At 41.7% G+C, this 18,392-nt stretch overlaps 2 protein-coding genes across 2 annotated transcripts in view; one reads left to right on the top strand and one right to left on the bottom strand.

Annotated features, from left to right (window-relative positions):
* Window positions 1–246: 246 nt before the first annotated feature.
* Window positions 247–3,826, bottom strand: laptm4a (lysosomal protein transmembrane 4 alpha). Its single transcript, XM_089022109.1, has 7 exons — window positions 3,585–3,826; window positions 2,966–3,086; window positions 2,777–2,853; window positions 2,562–2,684; window positions 2,198–2,293; window positions 2,013–2,111; window positions 247–881 (listed from the first exon to the last, which is right to left on the bottom strand). The coding sequence occupies exons 1-7, from the start codon at window positions 3,684–3,686 to the stop codon at window positions 807–809; spliced, it is 693 nt and encodes a 230-aa protein (XP_088878235.1). The 5' UTR covers window positions 3,687–3,826; the 3' UTR covers window positions 247–806.
* A 349-nt stretch (window positions 3,827–4,175) lies between these two features.
* Window positions 4,176–18,392, top strand: part of rngtt (RNA guanylyltransferase and 5'-phosphatase) — a 63,402-nt gene continuing 49,185 nt past the window's right edge. Inside the window, exons 1-8 of the mRNA XM_089022108.1 lie at window positions 4,176–4,601; window positions 5,260–5,369; window positions 5,450–5,553; window positions 5,617–5,705; window positions 6,254–6,329; window positions 10,751–11,000; window positions 12,939–13,048; window positions 14,925–15,026. Coding sequence (XP_088878234.1) covers window positions 4,538–4,601; window positions 5,260–5,369; window positions 5,450–5,553; window positions 5,617–5,705; window positions 6,254–6,329; window positions 10,751–11,000; window positions 12,939–13,048; window positions 14,925–15,026 — 905 coding nt within the window. The 5' untranslated portion in view covers window positions 4,176–4,537. The remainder of the gene's footprint in view (window positions 4,602–5,259; window positions 5,370–5,449; window positions 5,554–5,616; window positions 5,706–6,253; window positions 6,330–10,750; window positions 11,001–12,938; window positions 13,049–14,924; window positions 15,027–18,392) is intronic.

The following is an 18,392-nucleotide window of genomic DNA, read 5'->3' as shown; positions in this document are numbered from 1 at the left end:
TTTGGGGGCTGGCTCACATGACCTTCTGGCCTCTCAGGGTGGTCGAACTAAAAGATGTGAGCGATGTATTTTGGGAAGGAGGGTCACATCAAATCCATATAATTATCAAAGTGAAGTACTTTGTGCTGTATAATGAATACAGTATTCCATACTTGTGGCCAACAAGCGTTTATTCAGTTTAGCATTTACATTCCCCCAAATCGGCAGACCCATAACACATAAAATAGTAAATTAAATAACAACAGCTTGTTTCAAGTCTTTATTGAAGTCAGTAATATTAAAGCGAGTATCATGAAATGGAACAAAAAAAGCATGGTTAAGTAATGGGAGGGCATGCAACAACAAATGTTTCACGACAGATGAGTTGATGTCAAGCTGATGGCAAATCAGCTTTTTTTTTTTACCCCTCCCTCCGTCCTTGTACGCTGGCAGCAGAGTGTGATGTAAACATCTGAGCTGGTGGTTGTGGTTGCGAACCACAGCAAAGCTTAAAAAACACACGAAAATAGTGCTGTGGTGTGCTTCTCAAAATGGAGATGCAACAGTTCCGATGCCTTTTAAAAAGATCAACAATGAAGGAGCTACAATTAAGTGGATTGTCAGTCTACAATGAGAATGATGCTGGATTGTTGTCATAGGCATCGGATTGAAACACAAAATAAAAGTCAAAGGCTGGCATCGTTTATCTGGATTTTCTTCGTTATCTTTGCACAAAATATATTCAGTAGATAAGAGGCTGAGAAGGGTTAGTGAGGGAATGTAGAAATGCATTTGGCGGCGTGTCTTGTCCACAGTGGAATGGTCCTTTAAGACGGCATGTACGGCGGTGGTGGGTCCTTGTCAGGCATGTTGACTGCCATCTCATAGGTGGGCAGATCCGACTGCGTGAGGCAGGGAAGAAGAAAGGCATGTTTTTTACAATCACGGCAGGCTTCCTAGAGTAAGCGAGTGAATATTACTAATACATTTTTTACACTTAAAGGACAACCGACACCATTTTTTTGTTTCCTAACTGACATCAGAAAAACGTTTTATAGCATCTAAAATACCCAAAACATGCAGGCTGATATTTTTAGTCAAATGCAAAACACCAATAAAATTAGTTAAAGTGTCCCAAAACTACTTCAAAATGACCTCGGGATGGTGAGTTTCAGAAGGTCCCGCCCCCTTGTTCGTGACGTCACACCAAGACGTCTTGCCTTGGTCTAGAATCAAAACAATGGCTTCAGATTCGGAGAAGATGCTTTCTTGTTACTCATCCAGTTATGAATATAATTCAAATAGTTCTGAAGAGGGAATCATAAATGTTTGCAACCGATTAAAGAAGTCCTTCTGGATCATTTTGAGGCGTCTGGACTCCAATGTAGCGTCCCGGAAAATGCACTAGATGGCGCCCAGCCTCCGTTGGAAATGGGCTGATTTGTCTGCTGGGAATTTGTGTCAACTAGTATCAAATAGTAGTCTTGGTGCAACACACAACGGTTCCCCATCATGTTATTTGTGTGTTTTCCTTCTAATTTCGCCATCAACACGAAGTTTTCAGACCAAACAAAGTACCCAAAATGCATTGTGTGTTGCTTTCTTGGTCAGGGGCGTTCCAGACGTGACGTCACGTCAGGCATCGTCAGCAACTCGAAAACAAGACTTCCTGAATATACAGCGCGAGTCTTAAAACGTAAAATATAGCTATATGTGGTGGGATCTTTGTAAAATACGCTAAGTAGAAGTCATTTGAAGTGATTTTACAAATTATGGACACAACTTGTCCGGGGCGTCAGTTGTCCTTTAAGGCACTCTTGAATACAGTAATAATACAAGTGTGTGGTTGGCATGACCCCTGCTGGTGCCTCCAGGAAGAGCTCTATCAAAAATGGCTTGATGTCAAGCAAGAGTCTTCGTGTTGATTCTCAAACCAACAGAGTTTAGTAATGTCAATATATCATCACGGTGATTTTGAAATGGTTACGAGAAAGGTCAAATTAGTACTTATCTTCCGTAGCATGCCTACAAACCTGGGGCTGATTCTCAAAGGAGAGGAAGACAGAGACATCTGGTTTGTTGCTGTTGTTGATGTACTTGTAGCAGTTCCACACACAGTTCATTAAATATGCCTACAAAAAAACAAATAGAACAAATTATGTTTTAAGTTATGACAACAGCGATAGTAAAATGGATAGAAGGGTGGAGGCAGTTTTACCTTGAGGACAATGAGGAAGGTAAAGAGGACTAGCACAAAGAAAAACAGGAACCGCGGGTCTAGAGACAGGAGGTTATCCTTGTACGGGAAATCCGGCTGTGGAAAAAAAAGAGTTGGAAAATCAATTCGGTTAAAACATCCACTCTCATGCTCGTTATATTTCCATGTAAAGGATAACAGGTTACAAAAAGGAGTGAACCGTTTAAGACATTTGTGTTATGCAATCATGTCATTGTTTATCAACTGAAAGAAAAGATGGGTATCATAAACTCAAGCCAATATGGCCTCTCAATTTTGTGTCCTTAATCAAGCAATGGCAACAAAGGCAATGTGCTGAGCCCCATCCATCATCTTGTGGACTAACCAGCTGGTCCAGGTACTCCTGTATCCTAGGCAGATAGGTGAGAGAGCTGCAGGCCACGAGGCAGCTTAAAGCAAAGTCGAACATCTGGTAGCAGAAGAACGGGATGAGCAGACCACTGCGATGCTGGAGAGATAAAAAACAGATAATAAACGGAGAAGGAAAAAAACACTGTACTTATGACAGTTTTCAAGCAGGTTACATAAATATGCACTTACAGTAATGGCACCATACAGCAACATAGCACTGATAGTGACCATGAGTAGAGAAATGGCCAATCCAGCACCGGCGTTACCTGATTGAATAGAAGCAAGTTACAGCAGGCACCTGTGGTAAATGCTGTCTTCCCTAAAATCTCAATTTATTCCTTACCCCATGAAGACTCCACTGAGCATAATTTAACATACCTGACATCCTGTCGGATGTTAAGTAATGGTCAATAACTGCATATTGTAAGTTGACAGAGGGAATGCTGTCTGGATGGGTCGCAGCAACCGTTAGCAAGATTCCCATCAACAAATTGATTACCTGTGGAGGAGGAATACAAATCAGCATTGACAATGCTTTTTAAGAGAACATATCTAATAACCCGGTCCACTTTTCCCCTTCCCAATTAGGTAATCTTTTTAAAAACCCAAAAGACTTACCTTCTTATTCTTACAGACTAATTCACGACTACACCAACAACCCAGGCTAATCACAGCTACTCCCTGGCATAAAATGCTATTGTTTCTGTTAATATGTATCGGTTTTCTCTTTTTATCGTTCTCTTTTACTATTCTATTTTGATTTAAAAAAACAACAACAAAAACATACGCTTGTATAAAGGCGAAACAATTTGCTAAGGTTAGCATTTGCGGCTAACGTGACATTCATCCACTGTTAGGGGTTCGAGCCCATTTTCGGAGCAATGAAAGAGCATGGATCGACGTGTTTCCACTAAATTCTGGTACAATACTAGCACATATGACACAAATCGTTTGTGGCATTAGGTTTCAATAAATCCAAATCGCTTTTATAACATACCGTGTACCATGTTCCGAGGATGATCGTGCCCGTCCAGACATGGCAACATCCGCAGCACCTAGTGCTGTACAGTTTCTCTCGGCCTAATTTAAAGTGCTGCATTTCCTCCCCCCAAAGTATCTTCCAAGAGTCCGCAAATATATGTATGTATAAATATATGTATTGTACAAAGGAGCAGGGAAACACGCCTCGACTTGACAGGCTGCACTTCCACGTCTCTCTGGATGAAAACAAACACCCGGAAAAGGAAGCAAGTATGGCGCGCCAGTAAGGCCAAAAACCATTGCTGTGGACTCGCCTATTGTGAAACCATTTATGGCCGATCGATACAATTGTTATCAGCACAGTGCTTTAATTATTGACCTAATTTCCAAAATAGTTCCAAAAATAAAATCAGAAATTTTCAATTATTTATTCACGCATTCTCAATATTTTTATTGCTCTACAAACATATTTTCATCGAAAGAAAACAAATTACGCTTAAATTTAAAGCCAATAAATATACAGACACTTATCCAAATGAATACGGTGCTGATATTATCATAGACGAGGAGATGATCAAATAATTCGGAATCTTAAACTTCCGAGTGACACGGAAACGCAACACGGGCATCCGGGTGCCCGTGTTGCGTGCATGAGAAGCCGAGCTTGTTTATTTACCTGACCGAGCTAACATGCTCATAGTCGTGCGGACGCTATGTTTGCAGAATTGATAGCAATTAAGACTTAAGAAAACCCGATGCAACGTAAGGCTAAATGTCAAGGGTTCGTAATTTTGAACGATATTCCTAAATGAGCTCAACTGGTAGCAAAGAAGAAGAGGCCTTTGAATCCGCGGTGTTGGGGTGAGCCACTACCCGGGGATTACGGTGATATCAACGTGCAGACGCGTTGGATCATCGTGAAGCCTGAAAGACCAGTTAGTCTGTTACACCTACGGCCGGGAGCTAACCATGTCACACACGGGACCCCCTCCCCGATGGCGGAATTGTCCCAGGAGAGGACAACCAGTTGCGGGTGAGACACTCCTGTTGCACTTAATAGCGTCATTTACGTGATACTGTGGCGGGCACCCCATTTAGTTTCTTCATCACATATCATTATTAATTTCATTTATAATCTGCTATTATACGTTCAAGAACATTACGATTACACGATCGCCCATTATAAAAATATTTTAGTTCAAACTGCAGTTGCTCTCCCTTCTCGTTGCATGTTAGCATCACAATATGCTACCATTAACGAGGAGTGTTGCGTTTCTAAAAATGGGAGTTTTGACGAATTGCTCTGAGGCAGAGTACACTTTCGTTTTTGTCCAACCGATGCTTCTTTATTCAACTTTAGTTCATATCGTCGTCGCGTGCATTTCATCATTTTAGTCCTAGTTTGCAGAAGGTAGTTGCTGCGAGCTCGCAGGGTTGTTAATCTATCACGTGTCAAAACAAACCGAGGCAACGCATGCGCACAACGTGCATGCTGTCGCTGTTCGAAATACAGTACATGTATTTCTGTAAAAAACAAACAAACAAAAATATATAATTGGAAGCAGTACCGTGTAGTAGAAGCCATGTGAATTAATAGGAATATAATTAATCAGGATTGTCGGACCAGGTAAAACTGAGGCAGACGTGTAAAGCAGTTGTCCCACCATGCTGTTCTTTTTTTGCTCTTCTAGGCAAATTCCTGCCAATGAAAACTATGCTGGGCCCCAGATATGATGACCAAGTTGCAGAAGAGAACCGATTTTACCCAAACATGCTGTCTAACTACTTAAAGAGTTTAAATGTAATAAACATTTAAATCAGTTTGTCTGCTGTATTCAAAACAAAGCATCATTTAACATTTTTTTCCCCATCACTCCTTAGGTGAAAATGGGTCTACTTGTGGATTTGACAAACACGACTCGCTTCTACGACCGCAACGACATAGAAAAAGAAGGGATCAAATATGTTAAGCTCCAGTGTAAAGGGTATGTGAAGATCATCACATTTGTTGGAATTGCTGCCTCTTATCTCCTTCCTTTCCTCCCCAGTCATGGAGAATGTCCTTCTAAGGAGACGACTGCCATGTTCATACGACTCTGCGAACACTTCATAGAGAAAAATTCGACAGATCTAATAGGTGAGTAGCCATCTATTTGATCCTTTCCCCGCAGCAGCAGCGTTTGAAATAGTCTCCCCGGGGTTTGTATTGCGATTTTGGAAATACAGTCAAACAAATGAAGGGTTGTTTACAGAATGCTTGAGAAAAAAATACAACAGATTGAAAAAAAAAATCCAAAGCAAATGCAGAATATTGTGGTATGACTACCCTATATGTTCTTACCATATGATCAATCTATATGAACTACCAATAACACAGTCCGGGTGAGGTATTATGAGACAAATAGTTCCACACAGTACCATAGACAACCCGTAGTATGGTTAATCCCAATGCATGGAATTGACATGATCATCAGTGCTGTGAAAGATTTAGCATTAGCCACTAGGGGGCTCTCTTTCTCCTCTTTGAAACGAGTTAAATCAACCCCACACTTTTAAAATAACTGTGTTTTTTAAACCCCTCTGTGTCCAAATTAAACAACTTCTCTTATAAAGGTGATCTAGGTAATTTATGCCAGTTCATCAATCCTGATGTTATTATTTTGCTGTTTCCCTGATGTTCCACAGGTGTTCACTGTACGCATGGGTTCAATCGGACGGGCTTTTTGATATGTGCTTACCTGGTGGAGAAGATGGACTGGAGGTAAGGCTTGCACCTCGCCCATCACAATTGTACTAATAATGTAGTCTCCCCCTGAAATATCGCAGGTCATCTTTTGCACCAGGTTTTGAATACATATTTTAAAGGACAACCAACACCATTTTTTTGTTTCCTAAATGACACCAGAACAACGTTTTATAGCATCTAAAATACCCAAAACTCGCAGGCTGATATTTTTAGTCAAATGCAAAACACCAATAAAAATGACTTAAAGTGTCTCAAAACTGCCACAAAATGAGGTCGGAACTGGGCAGATTCAGAAAGTCCCGCCTCCTTGTTCGTGACATCACTATTGGTCACACACTGCCTTGCTCCAGAATCAAAACAATGGCTTCAGAGAGTTCAGATTCGGAGAAGATGCTTTCTTGTTCCTCATCAAGTTATGAATATGATTCGAATATTTCTGAAGTGGAAAGCATAAATGTTTGCAATCGATTAAAGAAGTCCTTCCGTGTCAATTCGAGCCGTCTGGACTCCAATGTAGCGCCCAGAAAATGCACAAGATGGCGCACAAGCCCCATTTGAAATGGGCTGATGTTTCTGCCGTAAATCTGTAAACTTACACGTTCTTTATGCGTGGTACCGCAATTGGCTGCAACACACAACAATTCAACTTCACGTTATTTATATAGTTTTCCTTCTAAATTCGCGATCAACACAGTGTTTTCAGATGAAAAAAAGTACCCAAAATGCATTGTGCGTCGGTTTCTCAGTCAGTGGTGTTCCCAATGTGACGTCACTTCAGGAATCGTCATCAACTCGCAAACAAGACTTCCTGAATATTCAGCGCGAGTCTTAAACGTAAAATACAGCCACATGCAGTGGCATCTTTGTAAAATGCGCTCAGTAGAAGTCACTTGAAGTGATTTTACAAATTATGGACACAACTTGTCCGGAGGTGTCGGTGGTCCTTTAAATATTTTTTTCATTGCTTTTTACAGTACACTTATTCTGTAAACCTCGCATATGAAAATGGCCATTGATTGCACACTGGAAACCCCAAAAAACAATGACAAAATGAGCACCCTCATGAGGAGCTTTTGTCAGCTCATGCCCAGATGCTCACAGACTTGCCGGTCTTAGTGCCACCTACCAAGCCCCGCCTCTTAAAGGTATAAGCATGTATGTAACATAGATATTCATCTATTACGAGTGGGTCTGATAAACGTGGATTCACTGCAGTGACAAGAAGATATTTTGAAGTAGGTTCCACCCACAATCTTGTTGCACAACGTCTTCCGTGAGAAACTCAACCATATGTTGCTTTGCAATTCCCTTTCATCGAGTTCTTCTCTCGATTGTTACTGTGTGTCAGATGAGACCAAGACATCACTATCAATCAACACGGGCGGCGCGAAGCTGACCAGTTAGCAGAGCTTATTGCTCTCATGCCAGATGTGTTTCGTGCCTTACAGTGGGATGCGAGTCCAGAGGTCTTTAGAGAGAGAGAGGTGGGGGCAGGTCGTTTGGGAGGACATGAATGCCTGGAAGCGACTGTAGACATGGAGGCTGATTAAACCCTCCCACCACCCACTACTTCCTGTGTAATGAATATTCCCAAAGCATTAGGCTCATCCTGTGTGGAGCAAGATAATGCGGCTATCAGATGAAAACCCTGCGCGCTGATTCCCGCCTCCCCTCCCTTTATGTCATCTCCAAGTATTTATAAGTTGTCGTGATGACTGAATCATCCATGAAATTAACCAATAGTTTTCCCTTCGACAAGGGGCAGCATTTCCCCTTTTCCCATGTTAGCACTGTTCCAGATACGGCTGTTATTAAAGCATATGTCAATCTAGCTATCTAGCTAGCCATTTGGCTAGCTATCTATTTCCTATCGATTACCTGCTAGCTGGTTGTGGCGACCCCTGAAAGGAAAAGAAGAAGCTGCTTGCTGGCTAGCTAGCTAGCTAGCTATTTGCTGTCTGGCTAGCTAAATATCTAGCTAGCTATCAATTAGCTATCTATTATCTAGCCAGCTTTCTATCCGAGTTACTTCCAGGTTGAGTGAACGCTGGCGCGTGTGGCTGCCGCTACTCACCCACAGAAAAACTTATCACGTGACTGTGAAGTGACCTTGGGAGTTTTCAAATGCGCTTATAAATGATATGTATTATTATTATTATAAACTTTAAAAAATTGATACTTGTTTAAGATGGCCTTTATGAACTTTTGGCAACATAGACATGCAAAACAACACAATATATTGCGGTTGCCTTTTAGATTAGACAGTCATAATACAAGAGGTCGTCCTGCGGCATAGTCCATTATGAACTTTAATACAGCCGTAAACGCAATAGCGCTTAGAGGACTTGCTTGATGGGGTAAAAATTCCACCGAGTTCATCTCATGGGCACCCTCCATCCTCATTTTTTTCCATGATGAAGGCTTCGCGGGACTTTAGGGTTTAAGTTGTCTCTTGGGCCAGTTAAAGTCGTCAATTGCTGCATTGTGGTGCAACATTTGAATGAGAATTTGCTGTTTTTTTTTTTTTTTTTTTGGAACGGCCAGTTCTTTCGAGTCCATTCTCTTCAGGAGCCCGATTGTGGCGGCTGTGGTCTGCCTGAGCTGCATTTTAAATGCACCAAGGGCGTTTACGCTTATATGCTTCTTTGGTAACAGCTTGCCGCGGTACTGTCAGTTCCAAGGATGTTCAAATGGTTCTGAGAAGTTGCCCACAGGATGAGGTCAGGAAAGAGAATTTTAATTCTACATCTGTCGTAAGATCAAAATTGTAGTTGTTTTGGAATGGATATGGATTGTCTTTCAGCATTTTTGCCCACGACATTCATCAAGGAGGTGATTCTTCTGAGCGGTTGCACCTTTTCGGCAGCATGAATATGTCAGCACTGTTTTTTATTTGGGAGGAATGTTAGTGCCATTTGACTGTCATCGCTGTACAGCTCTGGGATGATTTTGCTTTTCTGCGCCTAAAATCAGCATTTTCACTGTCGCGGCTTGGAATTGAAGTGAATTTACATGGGGCATTAGATATCAGACAACCTCTTTTGTCAATGGATGCTACAACTTTGTGTTTGCTTTGAACATTTAGCTTGTAGCAAACATGCACATTTCACCATGACGTCCCTGATCCACTGGTGAAAAGGACGCCTTAATCCTCTCATCTTTCATCTATAATTGCTTCATACAACAAAGAGAGTGCAGAAAGTTCTTCAGATTGAATGGCCGCCTGTGTCTTTTGTGTTATGTCACATTATTTTTTGAGTTTTTGTTGTTTAGACTTCCAGATGGCGCCGGTAGAGTGTCTTCCTTTACAGCAGGTCCTGTATTTTGTTTTTCTACTTCTTCCTTTCCTCCTACTTTCATCACTTTGCTGCTGTGAAATGTAACATTCTCCATTGTGAGACTAGGAAAGGCAAATCCATCTACTGTTAGTTAACGCCTATTTTCCAGTCACCAATCCGGTCAGATCCATGCTCACCAAATCCAGCAGACATTTAAACAGCTTCTTCCCCCAAGTCATTAATTCTCGGAACAGTAACCCAAATAGAACTGTATAGTGCCTCCATTTTTCTCCATTTTTTGACGATACTCGTGTAGCGTGTTGTACCGGAGACAAATTCCTTTTGTGTTCTACATACTTGGCAATAAAGATGATTCTGATTCTGGTCAAGGAAGGTCATATTTGCCCATGGCATTTATTTTGACCGAAAATTCACCTGCTTTCACAAAGGAAATTTTACTTAGTAGTCTGTACCTCATTGGAGGGAGGCATCGGTTCACCTAGCTTTGACAGTGATTACAGACTGTTCCAAGACAATCCTCCAGCCTTGGGATGGACTGGTTTTACACCAGGTAATGGTACATTTCAAGGTCCACGGGTTTGGGGCAGAGCACATTAGGCGGAGAAGCAGTCAACAGCAGGAACAGCAGTGATGGTAAAGCCTGAATCTGGTATGACTCATATTTAGTGTGGTTCATTTGTGTGTCTGTGTGTGTGGCTGGCTCCATGCCGCAGCGCAAACTACTGATTGTGAGCCATTAATCATGACCCCCGCGTTCTTATAGATAGTAAGGTACCTCCTAGCTCAGTATTATAGAGTACTGCACCGCAAACTGTAGAGGTTATTATATTTATACATCAAGACCAAATACAGTAAAGTCTCGTTATATCGATATCGGCTATATCGATAGTCCCGGTTATATCCATACTATTTCTGTGCACGCACGGAGAAAATTACATGCAAACAGGGTCGGATATATCGATAGTCCCGGTTATATCGATATTTTTTCGGACTCCCTTGAATATCGATATAACGAGACTTTACTGTACATAATACATTTGTGAAGCTAGAATATTCCATACCGCACTTGTGATTGTACAGCATCTGGTCAGTGGGCAACTTTGAATTGATAATCCTGCCTGTGTTTACTCTTATCAGCGTGGAAGCAGCCGTAGCAGCTTTTGCCCAAGCCCGGGCCCCTGGGATCTATAAGGGCGACTACCTCAAAGAGCTTTTCCGTCGCTATGGGGATGAAGAGGATGCTCCCGCCGCCCCCACTCTGCCTGAGTGGTGCTTTGAGGACGACGGCAGAGAAGTCGATGATGATGGCAACGCAGTTAACCAGGAATCCGGGCCCAGTTCGTCCGGGTCAACACTTGGCAAGCGAAAGAAAGAGAAGCTCAAATTGGTACGACTCCTAAATGAAAGTTATATTCCAGTCAATGGATGCTCTTTGGCAGTCTTGCCTTGACGCGTTTTAAAATCAGCTTGTTTGCTTTTAATCCTGAAAAAAAAAAGAAAGCGCTGAATCCTCTGCATACATCGTGATTCAATTCCTCCATCAACCGATTCCCTCACTTGCACTTCGAAGATGGAGTAGTTACCAGTGTAAGTAGTAAAAATAACACGATTAAAAGACGCCAAGACAATCGCTTGAATAGGAAATTATGTGCAAAAGGGTAAATCTTTAAGTGCACTGAGAGCCCGTGTCAAAGCAAATTCAATTTCTCCTCCCGTGATGGGCTACAGCATCGAATTGTGGAAGATGGCAGGCAGAAGCTACAGCTCGCACCACTACATTACTCCAGCATCGTTAAGGATTGAAATCTCTTGGTTGTGGCTGAGTGACCCTCTCAAGGTTATTAACGCTGCGTGGTGGCCAATTGGCTCACTAAGATCCAAAGTAGTGGCTTCTTCTATTAACTCATTCACTGCTAGACGATGTGCAAAAATGTGTACACTAGAGTGCCAGGGTCATTTTCACTCAAATTGTCGGACCCACAGACTATTGAGTTTTAGGACTACATAAACACTCAATTCAGCGTAACTCTCTCTTCTTTCATCAGAAAAGAATGAGTTAATTCCCAAGTTTTATGGGTCTGCAGTTATCTGAGCTTCAAATGTGGGCGGCTGTACAAATTACAATACAATACATATTGATTTATATAGCGCTTTAATGACAACTGAAGCTGTAACAAAGCGCTAACATGGACAAAAGGCAAATGCTGCACTCTCGTGGAACGGAAAAAAACATTGCCAGAGGTCTAACCAGCGCTTTATCGGCACCCGCGCAATTAAAAGCAAAACCGGAAAAAATTCGGGAATGGCGCTCCATTGCACACCTTTCAATTCCCGAATAAATTTGGGAATGGTAGCGAATGAGTTAAGATGATATTCTTATTTGGTAGTACACAGTAGAAACTTAACATTTAGCAAACTTAACAACAAGATTTAAACCCGCATCCCTTCATGCTGTGAGGAAGGCATGCAAATTTCTTCAGGTGATGCAAAGAGTGGCTCTTGATTGGATTGGATTAGCCTTTATTATTCTCACAGTGGAGAGATTTACATTTCACAGCAGCAAAGTTATGAAAGTAAGAGGAAAGGACAGGAAGAAGTAGAAAAACAAAATACAGGAGCTGCTGTAAAGGCAGCCACTCTTGCGGTGCTATCTTGAAGTCAAAAGAAGAAAGGAAATCCCAAAAAAAGAATATTACAACACAAAGACACAGTCATTCAATCTTAAGGACTTTCTGCACTCTCTTTGTTGTATGATGCAGTTCGAGATGCAAGAGGAGAGGCTCAAAGCGTCCTTTTCACCAGTGGATCAGGGACGTCATGGTGAAATATGCAATTCTGCCACAAGTTAAATGTTGAAAGCAGTCACGAAGCCGTAGCATCCATTGACGAAAAGATATCATCTCACATTACCTGTCCTACGTAAATCCGCTTCAATTCCGAGCCGTGACAGTTCCACATCGGCGCTCTGCGCTGATGCTCTTTTTCTTCTCAACGCAGGAAACACAGTCGCTCCAGATCTGTCCAGTGATGACAGTCAAATGGCACCGACATTCATCCCAATCAAATACGGTGATATTGATATCAGAGGAGCGGGTTTATTAAATTGAAGGAATACATAATTCATGGCGCACTGGGGTGCTACGTAGAGGTCAAATCAAAAAAATAGCTGGATTAATGATGTTTACCAGTTGCTCGTTAACCTCGCTAAGAACTACTGTTTTGCAAGCGTTTCAGCTGTGTGGAAAAAAAAGTCGATATGGCGTAGGAGGAAGTGTTGTTTTTCGAACTTCCAACGTAGGTGTCTTTCTTTCATTCTGCCTCCCAGGGGGCTGTCTTCCTCGAAGGTGTCACGGTGAAAGGTGTCACACAGGTCACTACGCAACCCAAACTTGGCGAGGTCCAAAGAATGTGTCAAGAGATGGCCGAGTGGAACAAGTAAGAACACTCCCTTCTTTTCCACTTAATCCTTTCCCCTGTGGGAAAAGGTGTGTGCGTGCGTTTGCATATGTGGGTGTATTGTGAGAGGCTCATTTCGCTTCAGTCACCGTAGTGTTATGATCCTGACACTTTGAAACAGGCGAGAGAGTCAGGAATAGATTTTTCGTACGAGGAAGGAAAAAAAATGCAGCTGCAGCTTTTTCACCAAATGGCTCCGAGTCAGCGCTGTGTTGACGACGGGGGAACAGTCGACATTATCTCTGTTTTCTGCTCTCTTAAAAATGTGTTCTACCTGTATGGAAGTTTCTGGAGATATTAATACCAATGTATTGCAGTATTGGTAGTTTCTTCTTTTACCTTGGCTACCTAGTTCACTCCAGTGTGTAGTAAGTAGACAATAATGCATATTTACATTTTATCACATGTACTGTATATAAATTGAGATATGAAGGAGATTGGATTGGATTTGCCTTTATTAGTCTCGCAGTGGAGAAATTTACATTTCACAGCAGCAAAGTGATGACAGGAATGAAAGTAGAAAAACAAACAGCCAACATTCTTAACTCATTCGCTGCCATTCACGAGTTTATTCGGGAATTGAAAATATGACGTAGAGCGCCATTCCCAAATTTGCTCGGGTTTTGTTTTTTTCTTGTTTGGTTGCCGAAAAAGCGCTGGCCAGACCTCTGGCAATGTTTTTCCTTTCCACAAAGGGGCAGCATTTCACTTACTTCCATGTTAGCGCTTTGTTCCAGCTTCAGCGGTTGTTAAGGTGCTATATAAACCAATATGTATATATTGCATTGTATTTTGGACAGCCACCCTCACTTCAAGCTACATAAACTACATAAACATTCAATGCATTGTAAGGAACCTTCGACTCTCTTCTCTCATTGGGAAAAAAAGTTAATTCCTAAGTTATATGGGTCTGGAGTTATCTAAGCTTGATGTGGCAGAGGCTGTACAAAATCAAATGCTACCCCCTCATGGGAAGAAAAAACATTGCCAGAGGTCTGACCGGAGCTTGATCTGCACCCCACGGAGCTTGATCTGCACCCCGCAAAAAAAAGACAAAACCAGAACAAATTTGAGAATGGCGGGTCCCGTCATGTTTTTCAATTCCTGAATAAATTCGGGAATGGCAGTGAATGAGTTAAAAAGCCCACCCTGTCAAACTAAACATAAAACAAAACCTTTGAAATTACTTTGAACTATTTTCAGCAACATGTAGACCACAGGTGTCAAAGTCAAGGTCCGGGGGCCAAATCTTGCCCGCCACATCATTTTATTCGGCCCGTGAAAGCAAATCAAGCATGTGAAGTGCCATGATGCTTGCTAAAAAGTCCGAACCAAATACAGTAAAGTCTCGTTATATCGATATTCTTGGGAGTCGGAAAAAATATCAATATAACCGGACTATCGATATATCCGATCCTGCGGCATGTAAATTTTCTCCTTGCGTTCATAGAAATAGTATCGTAATAAGCAGTACTATCGATATAACCGATATCGGTATAACAAGACTTTACTGTATGTCAAATTTTCATATCTAAATCACAATAGCTGTAATTATTCTTGATTTCAGATTTGAAAACTAGTTATTAAATAATTTGTTGTGCGTTCTGTATGGAATATGTGGAGGAGATGAAACATTCATAACAGCCCCTGAGAGGAAACCGTAACTACAATGTGGCCCGAGGCAAAAAATAATGTAGACAGACCATATATGCGCCACATCCACATCAAGCAAATTCCTTTTAAACACCACTCATCCACTTCCACTGACATTTAGCATCCGTGGCATCAAATAAAACATAATCAGGCCCCTTTTCACATCAGTAATTACATCTCTGTATTTTCCTTTTTCCTGCAGGTCTGGTTTTCCTGGTGCTCAGCCCGTATCAATGGATCGACAAAACCTCTGTTTCCTGGAGCACCACCCCTACAAAGTCAGCTGGAAAGCCGATGGGACACGGTGAGCTTTGATAAGAATATTGCTTGATTTGGAACTACCTCAAAGTCTTCCAGACCATGCTAAATCCATGTTTGCTTTGCTTGTGAGTAGAACATCTGACATCCGGCAGTACTTGTAGAAGCTTGGCAGCCTTGCTCATTATATCAAAAAAAATTATATCAGAACCTATTGAAGATTTTTTTGTGTGTGCGTGTTTGTCTTCTATGTTTGCTGGTGCAGTCTCCTTGTAAATTTTTAATAATCACAGTCAATTTCAGATTTGTTTCGGTGCTTTGATTTCCAGGCAGAGACAGCATATATAGGCCTGAGACCTTTAGGCTACACGGGTTGCTAACCGAAAGTCTCGTCTGATATTTGTGACTTTATCTCATTCACTGCCAGATGTGCAAAAATGTGTCAATTTCAGGGCCAGGGTTTTTGTCATTGTCACTTGAATTCCAGGACCTACAGATTAATGAGTTTTAGGACTACATAAACATTCAAGACAGCATTGGAATCCCCAGACTCTTCTTTCATCAGAAAGAAAAAGAGTTAATTCCTAAGTTATATAGGTCTGTAGTTATCGGAGTTTGAAATGGGGGCATAGGTACTAAATGGAAATGCTGTCCCCTTGTGGAAAAGAAAAAAAAACTTTTCCAGAGGTCTGACCGCAGCTTGATAGACTCTGTACTTTCATCAGAAAAAAAAGAGTTAATTCCTAAATTATGTGGAGTATCGTTTTTGCTTTTTTAAATGTTGCTGTGCCAATGACCATTTTGTGTTTGGGAGCCTTTCACTGAGCGAGTTGCTTGTTCTGTAGCCACAAAGGGACATAAGTCTTCTTGTGCCGTCCCAAACCCAGATAAATACAGAGGGTTGTGTCAGGAAGGGCATCCGACGTAAAAGCTTGGCCAAAACAAACAAGCGGAGGACACTGATTTGCTGTGGCGAACGACCCCTTGGAGGGAAAAGCCGAAAGAAAAAGAAGAAGATGAGTCTGGAGTTATATGGCTGTCCAAATGCAATGCATACATATTGGTTTATATAGAGCTTTAACAACAGCTGAAGCTGGAACAAAGCGCTAACATTGAAAAAAATGAACCCCTTCCCCCTTGTGGAAGACAAAAAACATTGCTAGAGGCCATGGCCAGAGGCCATGGCCAGCGCTTTATCGGCACCCAAACAAGAAAAGAAAAATCGGGAATGACGCTCTACGTCATATTTTCAATTCCCGAATAAATTCGTGAATGGCAGTGAATGAGTTATAAACAAGAATAACTCAAGAGATGAGACAGCAACCGAATAGACTGAATCCAGATATGAGTCACCGCTCAGGAGTTGCACATAAAGCGATATAAAAAGTCTGCACACCTGCCTAAGTGAGCGAGTCAGCGAGTTCATTTTAGACCATTTTGTGAAAACGTGTCATAACCGTAAAGTCTTGCACATTTATGCACTGGTAATGATGAGCCCAGATCTTCGTTCCTGGCCCTACCTTAGTTATCATGTCTGTTTTATGCCACCGGATTTGACCAGGGGATATGGCACAATGGGAGTTCTGTCCTCATTAGCGCTAAAATGCTCGTGCATATGGATAAGATTGAAGATGACATAGCAGTTTGAATATTTTCACGATTGCTCGTGCAATACGTTTTTCCGATGTTACTCATCACGATCCAGACAGATTGATATGCATATAGTGAAAGTGTAATAAAGTGTTGCAGGGTTAGCTATTGCTAACTCACCCAATTAAACAACAGAGGAGTGGTTTTCTGCTCACTGCATACAATTCTACAATTTGCAATTCTACCAGATACTTCTGTGTAGGCTCTCAGTCATACATGAGTGGTCCATCAATGAAAAGGTTTCTTCAGCCGTTATCTGTACTTCCTTGAAGGTGTCAGACGTTTTGCTCCTCATCCGAAGAGTTTCGTCAGTGCTCTAAAGTTATTGTGGTAACTCTGGCCCTACATATATCCCTAATGGACAGAGGTGGCAGTGCAAAACCTCTGCTCTTAGGTCGTTACTACGTAGGCTGAGTCATGCTGATGAGGTGATATCAGAGCTAATGGGGCAATCAGAGCCAGGCATAGTACATTAGAGGTAATCAGACCGAACAAAAGAAGACATCAGATTAATTTCAGGGAGTAGTCCACTGCTCCCCCCCGACCTTTCAGACTACTCCTTGAAGCTAATATGATTACTTCTTTTGTACTGTCTGGCTCTGATTGCCCCCATTAGCTCTGGTATCACCTCATTAGCATGACATTGTCATGCTAATCTGAATCAGAAAGCCTTTAATAGTCCCACAATGGGGAAATTCGCAATGATAATGAGCACCAGCACTACTTTATTTCGTTGACGAAGCCCTTCGGATGAGGAGCGAAACGTCCGACACCTTCAAAGAAGTACAGATAACGGCTGATGAAACCTTTTCATCGATCTACCAAATACTGAGAATGATCTGTTTGATACACTCAGACAGGGATATTTTTTTTTCAAGAACTCGTTGCACTCGATTGCCCTTTTGTCTGTGTGCATGCTTATTTGTCAGAAGTTTTCAAACATTTGCTTTCCCCCCTTCTTCCAGAGCACAGTCTGCATCGTGTTTTTTTTCGGGTGTTTTGATTGTGTGTCTACTCCCACCTCAAGCAAGAACCTTTTTAAAAAAGTGCAACTATATCCGGCCCACGCTCCCGAGGCACCGTTGTTTCTTTACAATCACACATTTTTTTTAATTTACCTCAGCTGTTTCTCGAACACTTTTGGACAGATCTTGATATACATTGCTTCTCTCGGTGACCTTTTAACCAAACATGTTGTTCAGAGGTAATACAAGATCTCATTCGCAAATTTTCTTTACAAGTAGTTGACCAGAAATTAACTCATTCACTGCTAGACAATGTGCAAAAATGTGTCCACTCCAGTGCCAGGGTTTTTGTCATTGTCACTCGAATTCCAGGACCCACAGAATATTTGACCACAGAGTTTGAGGACGACATAAACATTCAATGCTGCGTTAGAAACCTTAGACTCTCTTCTTTCATCAGAAAAAAAATAGTTAATTCCGAAATTATATGGCTCTGGAGTTATATCAGCTTAAAATGGGGGCAGCTGTACAAATTACAATGCAATACATATTGATTTACTGGATATAGCGCTTTAATGACAGCTGAAGCTTTGTGATGGAGTGCTGCCTCCAGAAGTGAAATTCTTCTTATTAGGGCCGCTGTCTTTTGGACTCTGGCTCCTTGAGAATAAGTAGCTACTTGCCGAGTCGCAACGCTCCAGCGCCACCCTCAGTTGTCACAGTAACGGAACCTAGACCCGGCTTTGGCCCTCCTTCTGTAGTGGTGCGTGGTGAGCATTAGTTCTTTTGTGCAAAGA

The sequence above is a fragment of the Hippocampus bargibanti genome, linkage group LG19 (genome assembly GCF_051943395.1).
Source record: "Hippocampus bargibanti isolate YZ-2025 linkage group LG19, ASM5194339v1, whole genome shotgun sequence".
In the NCBI taxonomy this organism is placed as follows: Eukaryota; Metazoa; Chordata; class Actinopteri; order Syngnathiformes; family Syngnathidae; genus Hippocampus; species Hippocampus bargibanti.
Note: the sequence above shows the minus strand (reverse complement) of the source record. Positions and strands in the feature narration are given on the sequence as shown.

What these genes read in the sequence shown, in the direction of transcription:
- laptm4a (XM_089022109.1), bottom strand. Translation starts at nt 3,686, where the DNA reads ATGCAGCACTTTAAATTAGGCCGAGAGAAACTGTACAGCACTAGGTGC. An exon ending in TCCTCGGAACATGGTACACG is followed by an intron (nt 3,087 to 3,584) that starts GTATGTTATAAA and finishes CCTCCTCCACAG; the next exon opens with GTAATCAATTTGTTGATGGG. An exon ending in TGCTGTATGGTGCCATTACT is followed by an intron (nt 2,685 to 2,776) that starts GTAAGTGCATAT and finishes TTATCTCTCCAG; the next exon opens with CATCGCAGTGGTCTGCTCAT.